The sequence below is a fragment of the Protomyctophum bolini genome (genome assembly GCF_963924005.1).
Source record: "Protomyctophum bolini genome assembly, chromosome: 6".
Lineage (NCBI taxonomy): Eukaryota > Metazoa > Chordata > Actinopteri > Myctophiformes > Myctophidae > Protomyctophum > Protomyctophum bolini.
The window spans coordinates 40869180-40889381 of NC_137867.1; the positions used below are offsets into that span (position 1 = coordinate 40869180).

General features: G+C 43.5%; 1 protein-coding gene across 1 annotated transcript in view; it reads left to right on the forward strand.

Moving 5' to 3' along the window:
* LOC308317012 (uncharacterized protein) overlaps window positions 1–20202 on the forward strand; it is a gene marked incomplete at its 3' end in the record, with an annotated part of 52568 nt that overhangs the window by 1488 nt on the left and 30878 nt on the right. The window contains exons 2-3 of the mRNA XM_080765802.1: window positions 16466–16613; window positions 18871–19029. Coding sequence (XP_080621928.1) covers window positions 16466–16613; window positions 18871–19029 — 307 coding nt within the window. The remainder of the gene's footprint in view (window positions 1–16465; window positions 16614–18870; window positions 19030–20202) is intronic.

Below are 20202 nucleotides of genomic sequence, written 5' to 3' on the forward strand. Positions count from 1 at the left end.
TTCTCCTGAACTCTTAACGCAGTATTTTGAATTGGAAATTGCAAATTTGTTTAGAAATCCAGGTCGTACACCGCAGCAACTCCACTAGCTAAAGAGTGCCGGGTTGCGCACCGAAAATAGCAGATCTACAAGCTCTCGACGTGTTGCAGCGCGACACGTCGTGAGCTTGTAGATCTGCTATTTTCGGGATTTCAGCCCCTGCCTCTGTAACACTCTCTGCAGAGAAAGACCTGGCCTGGGCTGGGAGAGACGTGTATATATACGTTGTGGCCTCGTTGCATAAAGGAATGGGTGATTGGAAATGATAAGAGAAGAGGGTGTCGAATAAAAACATTCTCAAGGATATTTTATCCGTTGGGATTTAGCTCCACGCCGTTCAATTTTGATACGTTTTGGGCATAATCTACATCAGATTCCCAAGGAATTTCCAATACATTCTTAAATATAACGGCGCTAAAAGAAGAAGAAGAAGAAGAAAGAAATCTTGTTCAACACGCCATGTACTGTATATGTGATTGATGTGTAATACCCAGACGGCATGCTGTTATCAAGCACATTGCACTGTATCTGATGTAATGTCTGAACAGTGCACCGGCTCAGAAACCTGATCCGTGCATGCATGCGTGGGCCTTCTGTTCTGTTCCCATATCATGACACCGAGAACAGATCAAAGGAACGTCCGACACGCCGGCCGGTCCCCGTCTGGCTCTGAATGTATGATGGCACCGGTCCAAAACACCCCACTGTACAGTACAGTATAGGCATGGGGCCTTGAGTCCTATATATACTGCCAGACGCCTAGTAATTAGTGCTATCCGTGATAACCACACCAATATGTTTCACAGTATGGCGGTTCGGGTCTGAAGTTGATTGTGTGTTTGCAGAACAGAACAGTATTAACATACAAAGTACAATAGCAACCAATTGGGCCATGGGTGGACGCAGTGTTGTTTTTGTCGACTAAAACTGAGACGGAAAATGTTCGACTACCGTTTTTCACTGAGGAAGACTAAATGGAAACTAAATAAAAAGTAAGCTATGTTGATGACTAAAACTAAGACTAAATGTATTGACAATTAGACAAAAATGCTAGTAAGGGGACTATAGTGGACAAGAGGGCCAGTATAAGTCATTTTACACTTGGTCGCATGCTGAAAATAGCCATAATCAACTCGTCAGCTTGTAGATTAGGCTATTTTCAGCAAGTGTAAAATCAGTCATTATGCCGGCATCAAGGCCTGCCAAAATACATTTTAGTCCACTAAATCAACTGTAAACACTAAAACATTCCCGGTGACTAAAATGTGACTGCATGTGTCTGTGATGCTCCAGTGTCTTCCTTCCTGGAGCTGGATATGTATCGTTAGTTATTGTTATTCAGAATAGAAATCAGACCTGTCTGAACTGAGTGGTGCTGTACTGTACTTATGCTATACTGTACAAGCCCTCCTCCCTGGCCCGTGCGTGCGTGCGTGCGTGCGTACTTGCAATAAAACAAACCACACCTGCTGCAACTACTTGCAATAAAACAAACCACACCAATGCAACTCCCTGTAACTGCCATTGGGAATATTGCATGGCAGACCCTCTGGTGTGGTTAGGGCTTTAGGCTGCGCAATAGTGACACTTGGTGGTCAGCAAACGCTAATGCCGTACTCGGACGTTTCTGTACTCGGACACAGGGACAGACATATGGGCACACATAGCTGTATAGTCAGAGTGGCTAGCACCACTCAAAACAAGTCCTCCCAGGCTGTTTAGGATTCAGGTCAAAAAAATAATAAATAAAAATCACGCCTGTGATGGCACAAGATATAGTCCTTTGCTCTTCTGGAGCTGTGTACTGTACAGTTGTACTGTATGTTGATTCTTCATTTCATGAGCGCCTAGTATGATTCATTACAGCTAAAAAGCCCCCTATTTCCCCTTAAACAGCAGTTTGTTGCAATATCTTAAACATCTTGAGCACATTTCTGATGGGTTATTTGCAGTTCATTTGGCTCTGTCCTCCTAACTATAACCCCTTGATTTACTTCTTCAGTAGAAATTTAAAAGTTCGACTGCTGAGCTGAGCTAATACAGAGCCCATTTGCCGATGGCATTTCTGAGCTTCATTCAATACGACTTTGGTGGTATTGCATGACCAATACATGGTCTTACCTACTTGTATGTCCACAGCATATTTATCAATGGAAGAGCAGGTATACCAAATACCAATACAACCATTGCAGATATGCTGCTTAAAACCAGTGTTGATTTCGTCGACTAAAACTAAGATGAAAAATGTTCGACTACCTTTTTTCATTGACTAAAACTAAATGGAAACAAAATGAAAACTAAGCTATGATGACTAAAATGTTAGGAAGGGACTAGTGGACAAGAGATCCAGCATAAGTCATTTTACACTTGGTTGCATGCTGAAAATAGCCGATCTACAAGCTCACAACGCATCGCAGCGTGACACGTTGTGAGCTTGTAGATCGGCTATTTTCAGCAAGTGTAAAAACAGTCATTACGACGGCATCAATTAAGTCACACCAAAATACATTTTAGTTGACTAAATCAACTGTAGATTTAGTCGACTAAAATCTTATGATATTTAGTCGACTAAAACTAACTAACACTGAAACATTCCAGGTGACTAAAATGTGACTAAAACTAAATGAGAGAACTTGATGCCAAAAACAACACTGCTTAAAATTCATTCACTCACTGCCCGCATTGATTCAGCCTGGCACCTTTTCCACCAAAAGAACTTTGGTTCTAGACCTGGTGCCGTTCTAGATTATTTTCTGTTCAAACACCTCAATCTGAGCCCCAATTCAGAGAGAAATCATTTTAAGATCGCGTTTCCAATGGTGCTGGACGGGGGAGGGGCAATCATTTGATTGGCGGACCACAGTGGAGCCGAGCGTTACCTATCAACCTAAACTGGTAATCCAGCCTGACAGCATGTTGCGGGTACGAGTCTCGATCCCGACTACCTTTGCTGCTCTCTGTGTTTTCTGTAAATATATCAATAATGGCAAAAAGCCCCAAAAAATATTGTAATTTTTATTTTTTTATGTTTTTGGCGCCGAGCTCCATTGGAAACAATATGTAAGATGATCTTGGCACTGAGCGCCATTGTCGGTGTGTGAGTTAAATTGTAGTAAAATAACCATACAGATTGGTCATAGTAACTTTTATATTCACTAAAACCATTATGGACTGCAGTCTGCAGCGCTGTAATTAACACCCGTAGTCTTTTGTGTGCATTTGTTAACAATACCGGCATCTCCAGCCAGAACTCTGTTGCTATCTCCTCCTTGTTCCTCAAGCCCAACAAGCTGACGTCAGTGATCTGGTTTTCCAAACATGAGGTGGGGAAACTCTCCTCTGAAATCTGTTGTGTCTTTTCAATTACGGAGAGCGGGTCTGGAGCCTGACGATATCCAAGAACAACACGGCAGCGAGCCGAGGTGCTGAGCGGGCTTTTGGGTTGACGGACAGGGGGCCCGTCTGTTGGAGATTAGCACAAAATCTTCTGTAGTTAATAATGACCGGATGACTAGGCCTTGGCACCTATGGGCCCTTTAAGGAAAGCTCATAGTGTCTTCGCCGGGTGTGACCTCAAAAGTCCAACAGAGCAATTCATCATGACTCGCTTAAGGCGGACAGCAGCGGTGATACTTAAACGATATACTGATCTTGCTGCCGTGGAACTTTCACAAAAATGTGTAGAGCCCTGACGATATCCCTGGCCTGCTGTGCAGTGTGTTGTAAATGAGAACGACATCGTCTCTAATGGCTGCTTGGCTGGCTTGTGTCACATTGAGAAAACCCTTGGGTGACACTTTGCTGTGCTGAAATGAATAGTGTTGCTGTGACAGTTCTGGCATCAGGGAAATCATGTCTTGTTCTGCATGTCCTCATGTTGAGAAGGATGACATTTTCCCAAGCTGTAGTAGTCATAACAGCGCATGGTGACAAAATACAAAGCCACCTCAAACTGGATAATGTATGGGTTTATTTCTGTTCAACACCAATTTGATGGTATAGGCTGCCATGCGAGCGCGTGCGTGTGCGCATCAGCATCTGGGAGATTTAAGAGCTTGATCTCTAATCACATAATTTCCTTTATCTGCACTTCTCTTTTGATCATATAATGAAACAGAAACAATTCAAGCAGGGGGAGAAAAATAAATAAAATCTTGATCTATTTGATCAGCGTAATCCTTTTGAAATGAGAGGATATCCATTCTTTGCTGGGGGGGGGGGGGGGGGGGGCTGTACACAGTGATGCTCTGTATTTTGTGCTAGCACTGCAGTGGTGTAAAGTAGCTATAAGTATGTACATGTGCGGTATTCAAGTATTGTACTTCAGTGCAATATTGAGGCTCATGAAGGCTCATAGCTGAAACGCGTAAGCGTTCCTTTTTGGTGTGTGCCAATAAAGAAATGGAAATGAGTACTTTGTCCGCCATTTTTGGATGTGCAACCTATATATTTTTTTTATGTATACTGCATTTGGCTTTAGCACTCCACTGAGAACCATTGCTGATGCGCAACCTCTTTTTCTCATTTAACAATATTGAGGTACCTTTTCTTTACTGGATTATTTAGAATTTTACATTTTCATCCTAAAATGTTCTGCTCCACTGCTATTTGAAAATAGCCGATATTCACATGTGAAACGCTGTGAGCCTTGTAGATCGGCTATATAGCATTTTTATACATTTTGAAACGTGAAATGGGACATTCTGCTAAATGAGTACTTAAATATATTTTAGTGCGAATACTTTTGTACTTTTACTCAAGTAGATTTTGAATACTGGACTTATTTGTAACAGCTAGGGCATTTCTACATTGTGGGTTTTTTGGTACTTTTACTTAAGTACGAAATGTGAGTGCTTCTTCCACCACTGAGTGCTACAGTAGTTGCAACCTGAGCTTCTTTTTTTGTAGCTGGACTGATGCTCTCAGCAGCCTGTGAATGTGAACCCTTTGTGTATGAGTGAGCTCCTTTAGTGCTGCACAATTTATCAATCTGTTTTTAAGTCACAGTAGTTGGCTCCAGCTGGTGCCACATTTTGAGTGTAGTAATGTTCAGCAATTACAGACTAAAGACAACATATTTTCATGTAATCGTGTGGAGGAAATTCTTGTGGAGGAAAATCCAGATTCACATTAAAGAGCAAGAACCGTGCAGCACTATAAGATTAAGCTCCTTGCTTCTCATCTCTCTCTCTCTCTCTCTCCCGACTGATTGATTTCCTCCTGCCTGGCACAGTTGTGTGTGCCGCCACACTTTGGCTCTGAGCAGCAGGTTGTTACCCGTTTAGCTAGCGGGGGGTCCTGGCAACACACTAGACATGCTGTAATGTTGGCACAGTCAGACCTCTGGTTGCTGCCAAAGTCTGGATGGAATGGCGTGCCTTTGCTTTGGGGAGGGTGTGTGCGTGTGTGTGTGTGTGTGTGTGTGTGTGCGTGCATGCGTGCGTGCGTGCACGCCTTTGCTATGGGTAAGGTGTGTGTGTGTGCCTTTGCTTTGGGGAGGGGGGTGTGCTTACAGCTGGACGCTGACAAGCACTACAATGCTTGGGGACAGAGGAGGTCAGCGCTTTGACGATGTGACAACACCGCAGGTCGACCCCTGTTAAGTGCCGACAAAGATTTTAACAAGGTGACCCCGCCATGTTCGGTCGCTGCTGTGCTGCCTGTGTCTTTTGGTGCTTGTAAAAATGTCCACAGTGAAGGTTGGGTACATTTCATAATATATACATGGTAAGACGAGGGGGGTTTTGTTAATTGTGATTGACTGTGGTGTGCTAGAAAGTGTCAAAACTGTCTGGTTTTGATGCTGAATGGTCAATTATTTGATCGAATATCTTTCTTGGATCAAAGTGGTTTTTCATATGGTCTGGACCTCAAGTCATCACATAACATAAAAGCATATCAATTTACTTTGCAGAGCGACTTACAGTAAGCAGATAGGCCTCTTGCCCGAGCATCTTGTCTTGATAAATCTTCGTTTCGATATTGATAAGAGTTAAGATAAGTGTGTCAAGAATGTCTTTAAATTGTTTCAACCGGCCAGCTACATGGTTTAAGTGATATTGCACTACATGTGGATGTATTCCCCCACAATCATGGCTGACTTGACCTTTTGTTCCAAATAAATAACACAATTTCAACCAAAAATATAGTTACTGCAGTCTGTTATATCAGGGGTTCTCAACATTTTTGTCCGGGGATCCCCGGAAATGCTTTGGCAATGTCTCGGGACCCCTGCCCCAACGCCTCCGGACCACCAATATAAAGTTACTGCTACAATAACCTTAATAATAGAGACAATACACCATCAATAAATACTGAAAAATAAATACTGAAACCAGATATAATCATTAGGGAAGGTGTATGCAACTATATGCATGTACTATGTGTACTATAATTATGTAAACTCTTCATTTCCACTTTACAGCCATTCAGTTGCATTTTAAAAAATATATATAATTTGGGGACCCCCCAAAATAATTTGGCGACCCCTCGAGGGGTCGTGACCCACGGGTTGAGAACCCCTGTGTTATATCAGTGAATTTCCAACTGGGCACCTCCAGAAATCGACTCAACTGTATATTTCTTGTGTCCAAACCACCTTTATATTATTATGATCTCCTTATGGCCCAAATTACTGTGAAGTTCTTCACACAAAGTTCACCTAACGTTGCTACTAGTACGGAAAACATGCACATTTACATAATACTCTTCTTACTCTTTGTTTGCTGTTGTTGCTATGCTGCCATTTTTTGTATGGCTTCTGAAGGAAGCCATACAAAAAAAAACAAGTTTTACACTTATGTACCTGTACACAAGATGGAACAATGAAGTACAACCTTGAACCTTGCTCTGTATTGTGAACAGAGACACACTGACACACTGCATTCTTCTTCACTGTACCCTGTCCCTGACACTGAGCTTGATGCTTTCCCTGACTGAATTAATAGCACACAGGAATGTGCTCCTTCCTTACTGTAGTCTACCAGTCTCTCAGCACAGAGCCGTTCCAGACTGACTGACCCATGCAGTCCCACAGGGACGTGCAGAGAGTGTTAGAGAGGCAGGGGGCTGACATCCCGTAAGAGGGCACTTTTGGACAAAAATAGCAGCTGCGACGCGTTGTGAGCTTGTAGATCTGCTATTTTCGGTGCGCAGCAACCCAGCACTCTTTAGCTATAGTGGAGATGCGGTTGTACGACATGGATTTCTAAACAAATTTTTTCAACGCAAAATGCTGTGTTCAAGTTCAGAAGTTCAGAAAAAGCAGTTCTCCTGAATGCTGCCTTCCGGGCATGGCATGGAAAAGAGTGTCATTTGCATTTCTTTCACCATAGTAAACCGTGGTCTGGAAAGGGCACTTGTTTTACAGACGGGTAAAAGGGCAGGGGCTGAAGCCCCCGTTGATGTCTATGTGTGCACGTCCCTGCATGCAGTCCCTCACAGGAGGGTGGGTGGGGTGGGGTGGGGTGTACAGCTGCTGTACTGTATTGAACATTTGAACCCTATTATGGGCAAACATTCGGAGAAGCTATTTCGTGTAGAGCCCTTGGGAAAGTACGTATACAGGCCTGGTCCGCTGGCCTAGCGGTCCGGGCGCATGCAGCTTGACAACGTGCTGCGGGTTCAAGTCCCATTCCCACGGTGACCCTTGCTGCATGTCACGCCACGTCTCTCTATCCCCGTTTCCTCTCTGTCTGGACTCGATTCTGTCAAGTATCCGGTAGGTTTGAAGGTGTGTAGCACAGGTTCACATAGATATGGTATACTATTTTAGAATGGAATTGTAATAAACTGCCCGGCTGTAGAGCACCGAGTCGGTACCGATGGAAGTTGGAGATCCATGCCCCCACCCGGCTATGCAATACCAGTTGTACCCGCTTCAGAGTACCCGTTCCACCCATCTGTCTGTCCCTTTTATACCCATATATGGAGATTTCTGTATCCGTCTCTCTGTGTCCCGTTATTCCTATGGAGTTCTGTGTCAGGCATGCCCAAATATGAAGTGAATATATGGAGCCTGGGCAAGGGGCCCTGTCCAGAGCCCGGGCAGAGGCCCTTTGTGGCGGTTCTGGACAACCGTGGGTCTGACAGACTCGACACTGGGCACTGCACTCCCTGTGTCGGTGTGGAACGTGTGTGTCGTATTTGAATTCGGTTGAGTTACGTGCATTACAGTGGTACAGTACAGTTGCAAAATAATAAAGAAAGATTTGGCCTAATTGAGGGTCACCGTTTAAGCTGTGTAAATGCACCTGTAATAACTCTAGACAGATGAGTGAATATAAATCTCTTGGACGCATCGGTACAGTGTATTGTTTTTCCTATACCGTACATGAGTACATTGCATTCACCGACCTTGGGCCGGCGTGTGTCCAGCACAAATCACGTCTTCCCCAGGGGAGTCTGGGAACTGAGTAAACCCATTGTTTTCCTTCCCGCAATCTTTACCGTGTGGGATTTTCATGTCAGCCTGAGCCTTGTTTTTCCTTTTGGACAGTGTCTGTCCTCCAGGGAAGCCATGTCCAATGTGATTGCCATTGGAGCCTGTCCACTAAGGAAGGCCTGAGTGCCAGCATGTGTTTTTTTTTGCATTGATGAAAGAATTAGAAGTAGTAAAATGTGGAAATGAAGTGAGCCGTAACATTATTTTTGAGTACGTACCAGGTTTTCAGCCCCACCATTACTCTGCTATACATGGCCAAATATGGCAGTATTGGTACGTTGTGTGATAGTCTGTCCTATAGGATGATTGACTGGTGTTGGACCAGCCTATACAGATAACAAGTTTGATCCCCATTGTCACATTGACTGCAAACTGGGAACACATCGGCAGGAACAAAGGATTCCTTTGAATTTGCGCAGCTCTGAATCGGTCTTGAGAGATTACATTGACTGTGACGACGATCCACCAAAAACATTGTCAACTCCTATGAAACTGCTCACTCATTTTAAAGTCTGTTGTCTCCCTCACTTGATGGAGACGGGTAATTGCAATGATGTCCGAAATACAATATATTAGCAGATTCCTGCATGCTTCTCACCAAGTAAAAAATATCCTCTACAATCTACATGTTTTTGGAGGATTTGAGTAATTCTGAATTTGTGAAACTGTACAGTATGTACTGTGTGCCAGACTATTTATAACCATACCAGTATAATGAAGAAGAGCTGGCTAAAGGCAACAAGAGCTAAGGTGAATTAAGATGGCGTGAGATTTTAATTAAGTAGCATAATTCTCTGTAAGTGTACAGTATGCATTTCCAGTGCTATGTGTTTAACACGGTACTTTCTGGCTATGACTATAAGTGTTGGGTTACTTTCATTACCTTCATTTAAATATTATTCTTCTGGTGTTGGGGAAATGAGGAAATATTTTAAGAGGTCATACACTTAACGGAAGGCAGGGAAAGTAGATAATTTGAAACTGTCAAGGCCATACTGTATTCACATTTTTTTTGTAGAGCAGTGGTTCCCAAAGTGGGGTCCGGGGACCCACAGGGGTCCTTGAGGGTATTCCAGGGGGTCCCCAGCTAAATTATAGTAATAGGAACCAAATGGAACCTAACAGGTCCATTTGCTTTTATTTGTGCACTCTCAGAGTTAAATTAACATTGATTTTACAATATAAAATGGGGTCTCAGAGATAGAAATGCCATTAAATGGGTACAAAAAAAGACCTGTGGATCTTCATTAGGTCATCACATCATTTTAATACTCAAACCATTCAGTGACCCCTTGTGGGTCTCGTCAGGACGGTAATATTTCATCATAGGATATAGGTGATCAGTGATCACTCTCCATTTGCAGCATGATCACCTATGAACTGGTGATCCATGGGCCAATTATTCTATTTTCAAATGGTTTATTGGCATTTCTTAAACCAAAATAGCATACCAAATTTCTTGTAGGCTACAACTGTAATACAAATAATGAAAGTAGCTATCTTCTTAAAGGGACACTTCACCCTTTTTGCAAAAAAATATATGTTAATGATGTTTAGAAGCTTTAGATCACTTTCCTGGGGGTATTTATGTGTGTAATATGTGGTTTTAGATATTTTAGATTGTAGCAGTGAGCCTGTTGTCTCTGATGTCATGGACACTGGTCTCACTACCTTCCTGTGTTCACCACTCGGCATGTTGTAACCGCAACCAGCAACGCTTTACTAAATAAAGCTAAATTTCTGGGCACGATTATTTCATAATTCAATAAAAACCTAAAAACGAACTCTAACTTGGCAGTGAATGAGCTTAGGCCTCTCCTTAAGCCATATGCTTGTCATTAGCGATCTAGTAATTTTGGCTAATTACCCTGTCCACATGCATGCGTGGCAACTGGCAAGGTATTGTATATTTCAGGAGCGGAGTGATGTAGAAAAACACATGATTTAGGCTAATTCTTTCTTTGTATTTACTGCAAACAGTGCTGGGTGCATGCATTCATTTCAGCACAGATCTACAAGCTCACTTAATGCATCGCATCGCCACGCATTGTGTAGTGAAGTACAATATGGATCCAAGACAGAACTAAAAGTATTGGAAATAGTAAATACTCAAAGTGCAAATACCTCAAATGTATACTTAAGTACAGCATTTAAGTGAATGAATTAAGTGAATCAGCTACAGAGCTGATCATGAGTTTATATCTTCCCTTCTTCGCTTGAATCCTGCCTCAAATCAGACCAGAGGTCAAACTGTCGGTCCCTGATGTCATCGCTAGCCTGGACACATGCATCAGTAAGCAGGACCTGGGGATGGCAATGAAGGACCTGGAAGTCTGGCGTGGCATTGTGAAATCCATGATCTCCACCGCGGTCGAGAAGTGATGATGAAGTGAATGCACTTTCCTACATGTGTACAGCCACGACGAACAGCGTTGGGTACAAGCATTTAAGACATTCTGACCTAGTAAAAATGTTTTCTGAAAAAGTAGCAGACCTACAAGCTCGTAGCGCGCCACTCGGTGGTGCGCTATGAGCTTGTAGATCCCCCCCCCCCCGCAATCAGTGATCTCAGTAGCAGCAATCAGCAGTGGTGGAAAGTAATTACCGGTAAATACATTTACGTACATTTTAAGTACAATTTTGAGGAATTTGTACTTTACTTGAGTATTTCCATATTCCAATACTTTCACTTCTACTTCACTACATTTTAGATCAAAATATTGTACTTTTAGTAGTTGCTGTGAGAGTGAGGTCTATCCAACACCAACTCGGGATTCCTGGATCGCTGCCCTCCACAAATTCCTCTCCAACATCAGGTTCTTGAGCTCTGCAGTGTTGTCAGCCAAGCTGTCGCGCTGCAGCACGTCTACATACTGTAGGTGGTACGCTTCTTTCCCCTCCTGGCTTTGCCCTGGGTTGGCTGTCAATTTACTTCTGGGTGCCTGATGCAGTGCCCTGCCAGCCTCATCCTTCTCTCTCTGACTTTGTCTGTGACGCGTGGTACGGTAGGTCCACATTTCTGATGCGGTCAGTCCATGTGACGCCTAGTGCCATTCGTAGCATTCTTGTGTAGACTCCATCCAGGGCTTTTTCCTGTTGTACTGTGAGGGTCCATGTCTCGGCCTATACAGCACTACTGACTCCACTGTGAGGGTCCATGTCTCGGCCTATACAGCAGTACTGACTCCACTGTGAGGGTCCATGTCTCGGCCCCATACAGCAGTACTGACTCCACTGTGAGGGTCCATGTCTCGGCCCCATACAGCAGTACTGACTCCACTGTGAGGGTCCATGTCTCGGCCCCATACAGCAGTACTGACTCCACTGTGAGGGTCCATGTCTCGGCCCCATACAGCACTGTACTGACTCCACTGTGAGGGTCCATGTCTCGGCCCCATACAGCACTGTACTGACTCCACTGTGAGGGTCCATGTCTCGGCCCCATACAGCAGTACTGACTCCACTGTGAGGGTCCATGTCTCGGCCCCATACAGCAGTACTGACTCCACTGTGAGGGTCCATGTCTCGGCCCCATACAGCAGTACTGACTCCACTGTGAGGGTCCATGTCTCGGCCCCATACAGCAGTACTGACTCCACTGTGAGGGTCCATGTCTCGGCCCCATACAGCAGTACTGACTCCACTGTAGCTATGAACAGCCGCCTCTTTTACTACTACTTTTACTCCACTACATTTATTTGAAAACTTTAGTTACTAGAGATTTTATTTTTGATTAGAAAACATACATTAACCACTTCAACCTATACATTTCGGCCCTTTGAAAATAGCCGATCTACAAGCTCACAATGCGTCGCAGCATTGCGAGCTTGTTGATCTGCTATTTTCAATAGATTTTTTTTACACATTTTGAACTTGTGAAATCGCACATTCTGCACAATGAGTACTTTCACTTTTAGTACTTTAGGTACATTTTGATGCCAATACTTTTGTACTTTTACTCGAGTACATTTTCAGTTCCGTACTTTTACTTGTAACGAAGTAGTTATAAATTGCAGTATTGGTACTTTTTCCACCACTGCATTTAAGTGTAGCAGTTTAGATTTAGATTAGTTTGAGTCAAAAGACAATCATAGAATGATGAATCTATAGTGGGCTGAATACATGAGTGTGGTTAATGAGTAGGTCTTGGTGTATTATAGTTCTAAAATCCTGGCTAAAAAAAGAATTGTGTGCTTGTCCCCCCCCCCCTCCAATCAGTGATCTCAGTAGCAGCAATCAGTGAGAATTAGAGATAAAGAAAGGCAGCGGTTTTAGAATATTACAAAGAGAACATGTTTTGTTTGGCACAGACCGCTGGTCATATGACCCCTCTGTCCCGCAAGTGTCTTATTTCCTCCATATACTGTTTTTATGATTGTGTTAGAAGAAGCCAGTATAAGCCACAATTACAGGGAGAGGAAACAATGGAGGAATTGTATTCCTCCACTATTCCCTGAGGCTTATCCCATTTAGGCCTGATCTTCTAAATTCTCCAGTTTTCTGAAATAAATATTTTCACGATTTTTCAAAAATAGCAGACCTACAAGCTCGTAGCGCGCTATGAGCTTGTAGATCTTCTATTTTTCAATAGCTAAATTATAACATGTTTAAAACACCAAAAGGGGTTCCTCCCAAAATGGGTTATATGACTACGCCCCTAAATCCAGTGGAGTACTTTTAAGTACATTTAGATACTGTACTTATGTAAACTTTTGAGGATTTTCTTTTTGCTTTACTGGAGTGTTTCCCATTTTCTACAATGTTACTTCTACTCCAGTACATCTCAGAGGCAAATATTGTACATTTTTACTCCACTACAATTATTTGACAACTTTAGTTACCGGTACTTTACTTTGTATATTTTGATTATTATTACAAAACATGCATTAACAACTAGCGTTGTGAGATTGTAGATCTGCTATTTTTATTATTATTATTTCCCCAGTTTATTTATTTGGAAACTGGGGAAATGGGACATTCTGCAAAATGTTTACTTTTACTTTCAATAAGTATACATTTTAAATGCGAATACTTTAGCTGAAGTAAATTTAGAATTCTGGACTTTTACTCTTTCTTTTATAGAAATGTGAGTACTTTTCCCACACCATGCACTGCCTAAAATCCCTCCGTTAGTTAACCCCAGTTTAAATGTAGTTGAAGTGTAGTGTATATATAATATATTTTTAAAGTTAATAGTAGGCCTACATAATTGTACTTTAGAACGGTGGTTCTCAAAGTGGGGTCTGTGGACCCCCAGGGGTCCTTGAGGCAGTTGCAGGGTGTCCCCAGCTAAATGATAGGATAGGAACCAACATTGTTTTTATATAAATGGGGGTCCCAGAGATATAAATGTAGACTAATGCATATCAAACTGGGGCGTCCTTGGAATTAAAATAGTTCAAAATCCCTGCTAGAGCCCCTTCAAACTCTTCTCTTATGAGGGGTCCCTGGCATATCTTTTCATATGGGGGGTCCGTGGGTCAATTTGTGTCAATTTGAGGGTCCTTGACATGAAAATGTTTGAGAGACACTGCTTTAGAACAGTACTTGAGTAAATGTGCCTTGTCCACTGCTGCTGGAAGCTTGCCGTTTCCAATACTGCATTATAGTGTCGGGCGGTGAGAGCCAGTGGGAAAGACATTTTTATATTATATTTATATATTTTTATCCACGTTTTTTTGTTCCAAAGTCTGTATATAAGTGAACTGTATTGAATCAATTTTAAATCTGTATATTGGGACTGAGTCAAGTTAGAATTAACCTCTCTCTATCCTCTCCTCTTAAACACATGGGCTCAAGATGCCTGTGTAAGATTTCTCTACTTGCACCTGCATTTTGAGTGATTTGGTCTACGTTAAAAAAATGTACCCCCCTTTTACTGTCTGTCTGTCTGTCTGTCTGAGTCTCTCTCATGCTCACTCCATCTCGTCAGGCCCGTCAGTGTTCCATTCTGAGTGGGGCCCTCTGCCGTGTGTCACGTTGAGTTCAACGAAGCCTCCTCGTCCTCCTTAACCCATTCTGAACGGGAACCCATGTTGGTGTTAGCATCACGTCATGCTTTAGCTATTGAAAAATAGCAGATCTACAAGCTCATAGCGCGCCACCGAGTGGCGCGCTACGAGCTTGTAGGTCTGCTATTTTTGAAAAATCAAAGAGCGACTGACATTTTTTTAATCTGATCTCAGGTCAGAATGGGTTAATCAGACCAGTGTGTGTCCAGTGGAAACCTCGTATGAATCTGATCTCAGGTCAGAATGGGTTAAATTCTGGCATGCTCTCAACATCTGCAGGCGTACACCGACACAAAGCCTCTCCAGAACATGGACCATAATTGTTTCAGTTTACAAACATTACAACAAAGGCATGATATTAATACCACCCCCTCATACAGGAATGCGTGCCGGCTTTCGGCACCTTTTCTCCTCTTGACCGTGCTGTGCACAGAAAACGTATATGGCCTACTGAGTAGAGGAATGCAGAGCATGGTGCATAGCAGTCCTTTCATCGGGTTATCAGAGCCCAGTCATGTGTGACTGCTAGTCCCCTGGTAGAGGAGGAAGAGCGCTAGGGTGTGTGTGTGCGCGTGTGTGTGTGTGTGTGTGTGTGTGAGGGACAAGGGCACTGAGTGATGAATTAGCTGTAGTGCCAGACAGGTACTGTATATAGTGATCTAGGTAGGTCTTTCACCACACACATTCAGCCAAGAGGCAAGTGGAGGGATTCACCATAAGCTCGATAAGTACTCTTACATCAAAGTCATGAATTTGCTAGTAATTCATGTCCATACAATTAGTGAATGTTTTGTGCATTCCTTCCTCACGCAAATATTCTAGCTGGGAAAGTGAAAGTTGAACATGGACTTACTTGATGCAATACATGGTAAATAAATGGGGTGCGGGGCTGTCATTTCTCTCTGTATGATACATACTGTACACTGTGTACAGTATAGTATATAGGTTTTCATTTTAAGAAAGGGTTTCCTTCATGCAATGCTCTCTGTGTTGGGCATTATTGGGTAAAAAAAAAATCCTTTTTATATTAAGTTAACCCATCCATTTCGTGAACCCCTTTTGGGGTTCTTGTTGCTATGTACAGTATAGTGACTCATAGGAATAGACTATGTGACCACCGGAGAGACGGGTGCAGCCGGAATGTAGACGGCACCCGGGTGAGCAGTATGGGTTAGCTCCCCAGCCTGTGTCCTCCGTGAGGAGGAAGCCCAAAAAACCCTTGCTGAGGAGGGCCTTTAGGAGGGCCATTATAATCCACCACTCCTGAATGTAGTGCCTAATGCTGGGAGTCTGGTGCAACGCACAGGTCCTGGGCCTGGTGAGAGTTGACCGGACAGGGGTATGATGTTGCCAGACCCGAAACCCCGATGACCTTGGGATACATCACTGAGGATACGTCCCAGGTGCATCCATCCAATTGTGTTCGCATTCATGGAATGATCTTTGCTGGAGAGTCTGGCGAGCATCGAGGCCATCAAGGCAGGTGGTCAGAACAATGCACAAAATGATCTGTACAGGGCCAACTTTTGTCTGATATAAGACTCTTCTACAGGTCTGGGAAGTAGAAATGTGATCATATCCAGGACTTCAAAAGTTTTGGAATCACATAAAATGTTTCTGTCCAGTACAAAGACACATGATTACGTACATTTTTTTGTTGTAGATCCAGGATCCACGGTTCCCACAGTCATGAAATTCTAGAAAAGTTAGGAACCGCCTAATCCTATAATGGTGAGTGCCCATTGACCTACTGCAGTGGTTCTCAAAAAAAAGAAAATGCAAGGGCCACCATAACTCTGAGAGTGTACAAATTAGTTTGTACACTCTCAGAGGTGCAGCCCAATTGGAACCCCCCTAAGGAACCTGGGGGGTTCCCTGGCCTGAACCACCACTTTTATAACACTACTGTACATTACAGTAGTACTACATTGACGAACATTTATAACACTGTGTCCTTGTGTTTTCTTAACAGAGAAGATGGACGTCATGGAGCATCTGTCCCGGTTGTCGGTCAACACCACGAACACGTCGTTGTCTTTGGACAACAGGCTGTGTCCGACGCTCCACATCGGCCTCTACGCCAGCTTGACGATGCCCACATGGCAGGTATTTGGACCAAGGTACTGTCTCACCTTTTTATTCTGGTTAAATTCTGTCTCTGTGGCGGGGGCCACTGGTGGGCCCTGAGGATATTGGAAAGTGGACGCCCAAATAAATGGCAAAACACTAAGCTTTTTATTACTAATATATAATAAGAAAGAAACAATTTAACCCATTTTGGGCGGGAACCCCTTTTGGTGTTAGCATTATGCTATGCTTTAGCTATTGAAAAATAGCAGATCTACAAGCTCATAGATGAGCTTGTAGATCTGCTATTTTTGAAAAATCGAAGAACCACTGATATAGAAACATAGCTTTTTCAGAAAACTGTCAGGATGTAGAAGACATCTTTTAAATCTGATTTAAATGGGTTAATAAAGATAATCATTTAATACATTTTTGTTATATAAAAAAGACAAGACGATGTGAAGATTGATTGACAAGATTATGTAAATAAAATAAGACAAAAAAGGCCTTTCATTGCATGGGCGATTAGATGTATTTCTTGATCACCTCTTGTCTTGATTGTTTAAACGTGACGTCATGGGCCGCTATGCTCCATAACGGGCTTGATAAGCCCAAAGCTTGTTGATACCGGAGTACTCGATAAGCTTGTTGTCGGGTTTTTCGGGTACTGGCTTTCAAGCTCCATCTCTAGTTGGAACTGGTGCAGTACTTTAGTTCAGACTAGTCATTGGTCCGACAAACGACAACCTACCTCAAACCCTAACCTAACCATAACCGCAAGCACGGGAGCAGCGCATGTCTGACATGCGGGACACATGTCAGACTAATGCTCCATCGGAATTACGTGCGCATCCCGTTGGAACACAATTCTCCTTTTTAGAATAAACATGGTCTGAAAATGCGGCCCACATTGCTTTTTGAGATTTTCAAGTGAGCCCGCTGGTCCAGAAAAGGTTGGGAACTGCTAGTCTGTAAACTTGAATATATCTTTTAACAGAGTATATAAAAGAGAGCCATATTCAAAACATGACTTTGCAATGTGTCTCTCGGTCTCGCCTCTGGCAGAACTGACTGACTGGAATGCCTTTCTGTTAACAGCATGTGCATACCAATACGATGCGTGTGTGCTTCTGTGGGCGGTGTACACACACGTGGGACTTTGTGAGAAATATATTGGGCAGAAACCATATTCATGTTCTTACCTAATACTGCACCGATCTGTGTACAACTTTGTAGGCGCACTACTAAACATTATGAATACACGTGTTATATTCATTTTTATTACCCTGTTATACAACCACCAGACGACAGATTATTGCAAAAAAAAAAAAAAAAAGTTTATATTACTACTTCACATTTTGTCCAAACATCACAAACGCTATTATCCTGGTGGAGACCTGTGCCCCACGAGGGGCACTTTTTCTAGTTTCATAATGTAATGCCCTACTTGATCATACTACTACTACTACAGCAAAAGCATCAAAAGTAGCAGATCCACAAGCTTGAAATGCGGCGTGAAGCAACATAATTATGTTGAGCTTGTAGATCTTTTTCTGTTTTTGAATTAGAATCTGAAGAGTAACAGTTTTGGACATGAGGTTTCCACCTCCTGACAGAGAAGCTATTTATTTTCAGCAGGATACCATTGCAGTTTGGCACAAGCCTTGTGTTTTATATAAACGTCCTGTGTTTATTTTTCATGAATGAATGCTTTATTTCGTCGTACAAGCGTAGATAAAGTAGCCGATCTATAAGCTCACAATGTGTCACATTGCAACACATTGTGAGCTTGTAGATCTCTTCTTGTGAAAATGTTTGAAAGTGGGTTTTTATAAATATTGAATTGAGGCTCAACCAATCATGCTCTGCCAGTGGGCCGAATTGATTACACTTTTCAGTTTGCAGTCTTCACACACAGGCACATAGATCTCCATGTGGAACACTGGCTGACAGTTAAAACGGGTGCTATGACAACGTACGTATATCATTAGGTTCCCAAGTTGCATCGTTCCCAAGTAGGCCGGTGGCCGACTGCGACGGGCACGTACAGGTCTAGTTCGGTAAAAAAGGGGGCATTTTTTTCCCCTTTATTTCTGCTGTTCACATAATCTGTCTTGATTATTGACTAAATAATAACTACATTGGTTCCATTGGAATACAGGTTATTGTTTTCCATTTCCTGAAAAGTAAACCATACGCTATAGGTTTCCACACCTGACAGTGACGATATATGCCCTTTGAGATGATAGCATCTTGTTTCTGAAGGGTGTGCGTGTGTGTGTGCGTGCGTGTGTGCGGTCTTCCTCACAGGTTCGCAGCAGAGTTCAGCCTCCTGTTGGAGGTGCGGAGCTCCCAGCAGGAGGAGAGCAGCCTGGTGACGGTGCTCGACTCCTACCACCACCTCCAGCTGCAGCTCCGCCTCAGCCCTCACTCTCTGGCCTACGTCTCCACCCAACACCGAGACTACGAGTAAGACCCTATTCCCTACGTCTCCACCCAACACCGAGACTACGAGTAAGACCCTATTCCCTACGTCTCCACCCAACACCGAGACTACGAGTAAGACCCTATTCCCTACGTCTCCACCCAACACAGAGACTACGAGTAAGACCCTATTCCCTACGTCTCCACCCAACACCGAGACTACGAGTAAGACCCTATTCCCTACGTCTCCACCCAACACCGAGACTACGAGTAAGACCCTATTCCCTACCCCTTCACCCAACACAGAGACTATGAGTAAGACCCTATTCCCTACCCCTCCACCCAACACAGAGACTACGAGTAAGACCCTATTCCCTACCCCTTCACCCAACACAGAGACTATGAGTAAGACCCTATTCCCTACCCCTTCACCCAACACAGAGACTATGAGTAAGACCCTATTCCCTACGTCTCCACCCAACACAGAGACTATGAGTAAGACCCTATTCCCTACGTCTCCACCCAACACCGAGACTACGAGTAAGACCCTATTCCCTAACCCTCCACCCAACACCGAGACTACGAGTAAGACCCTATTCCCTACGTCTCCACCCAACACCGAGACTACGAGTAAGACCCTATTCCCTACGTCTCCACCCAACACCGAGACTACGAGTAAGACCCTATTCCCTACGTCTCCACCCAACACCGAGACTACGAGTAAGACCCTATTCCCTACGTCTCCACCCAACACCGAGACTACGAGTAAGACCCTATTCCCTACCCCTCCACCCAACACAGAGACTATGAGTAAGACCCTATTCCCTAACCCTCCACCCAACACAGACTACGAGTAAGACCCTATTCCCTACCCCTCCACCCAACACAGAGACTATGAGTAAGACCCTATTCCCTAACCCTCCACCCAACACAGAGACTATGAGTAAGACCCTATTCCCTAACCCTCCACCCAACACAGAGACTATGAGTAAGACCCTATTCCCTAACCCTCCACCCAACACAGAGACTACGAGTAAGACCCTATTCCCTAACCCTCCACCCAACACAGAGACTATGAGTAAGACCCTATTCCCTACCCCTTCACCCAACACAGAGACTATGAGTAAGACCTTATTCCCTACCCCTCCACCCAACACAGAGACTATGAGTAAGACCCTATTCCCTACCCCTTCACCCAACACAGAGACTATGAGTAAG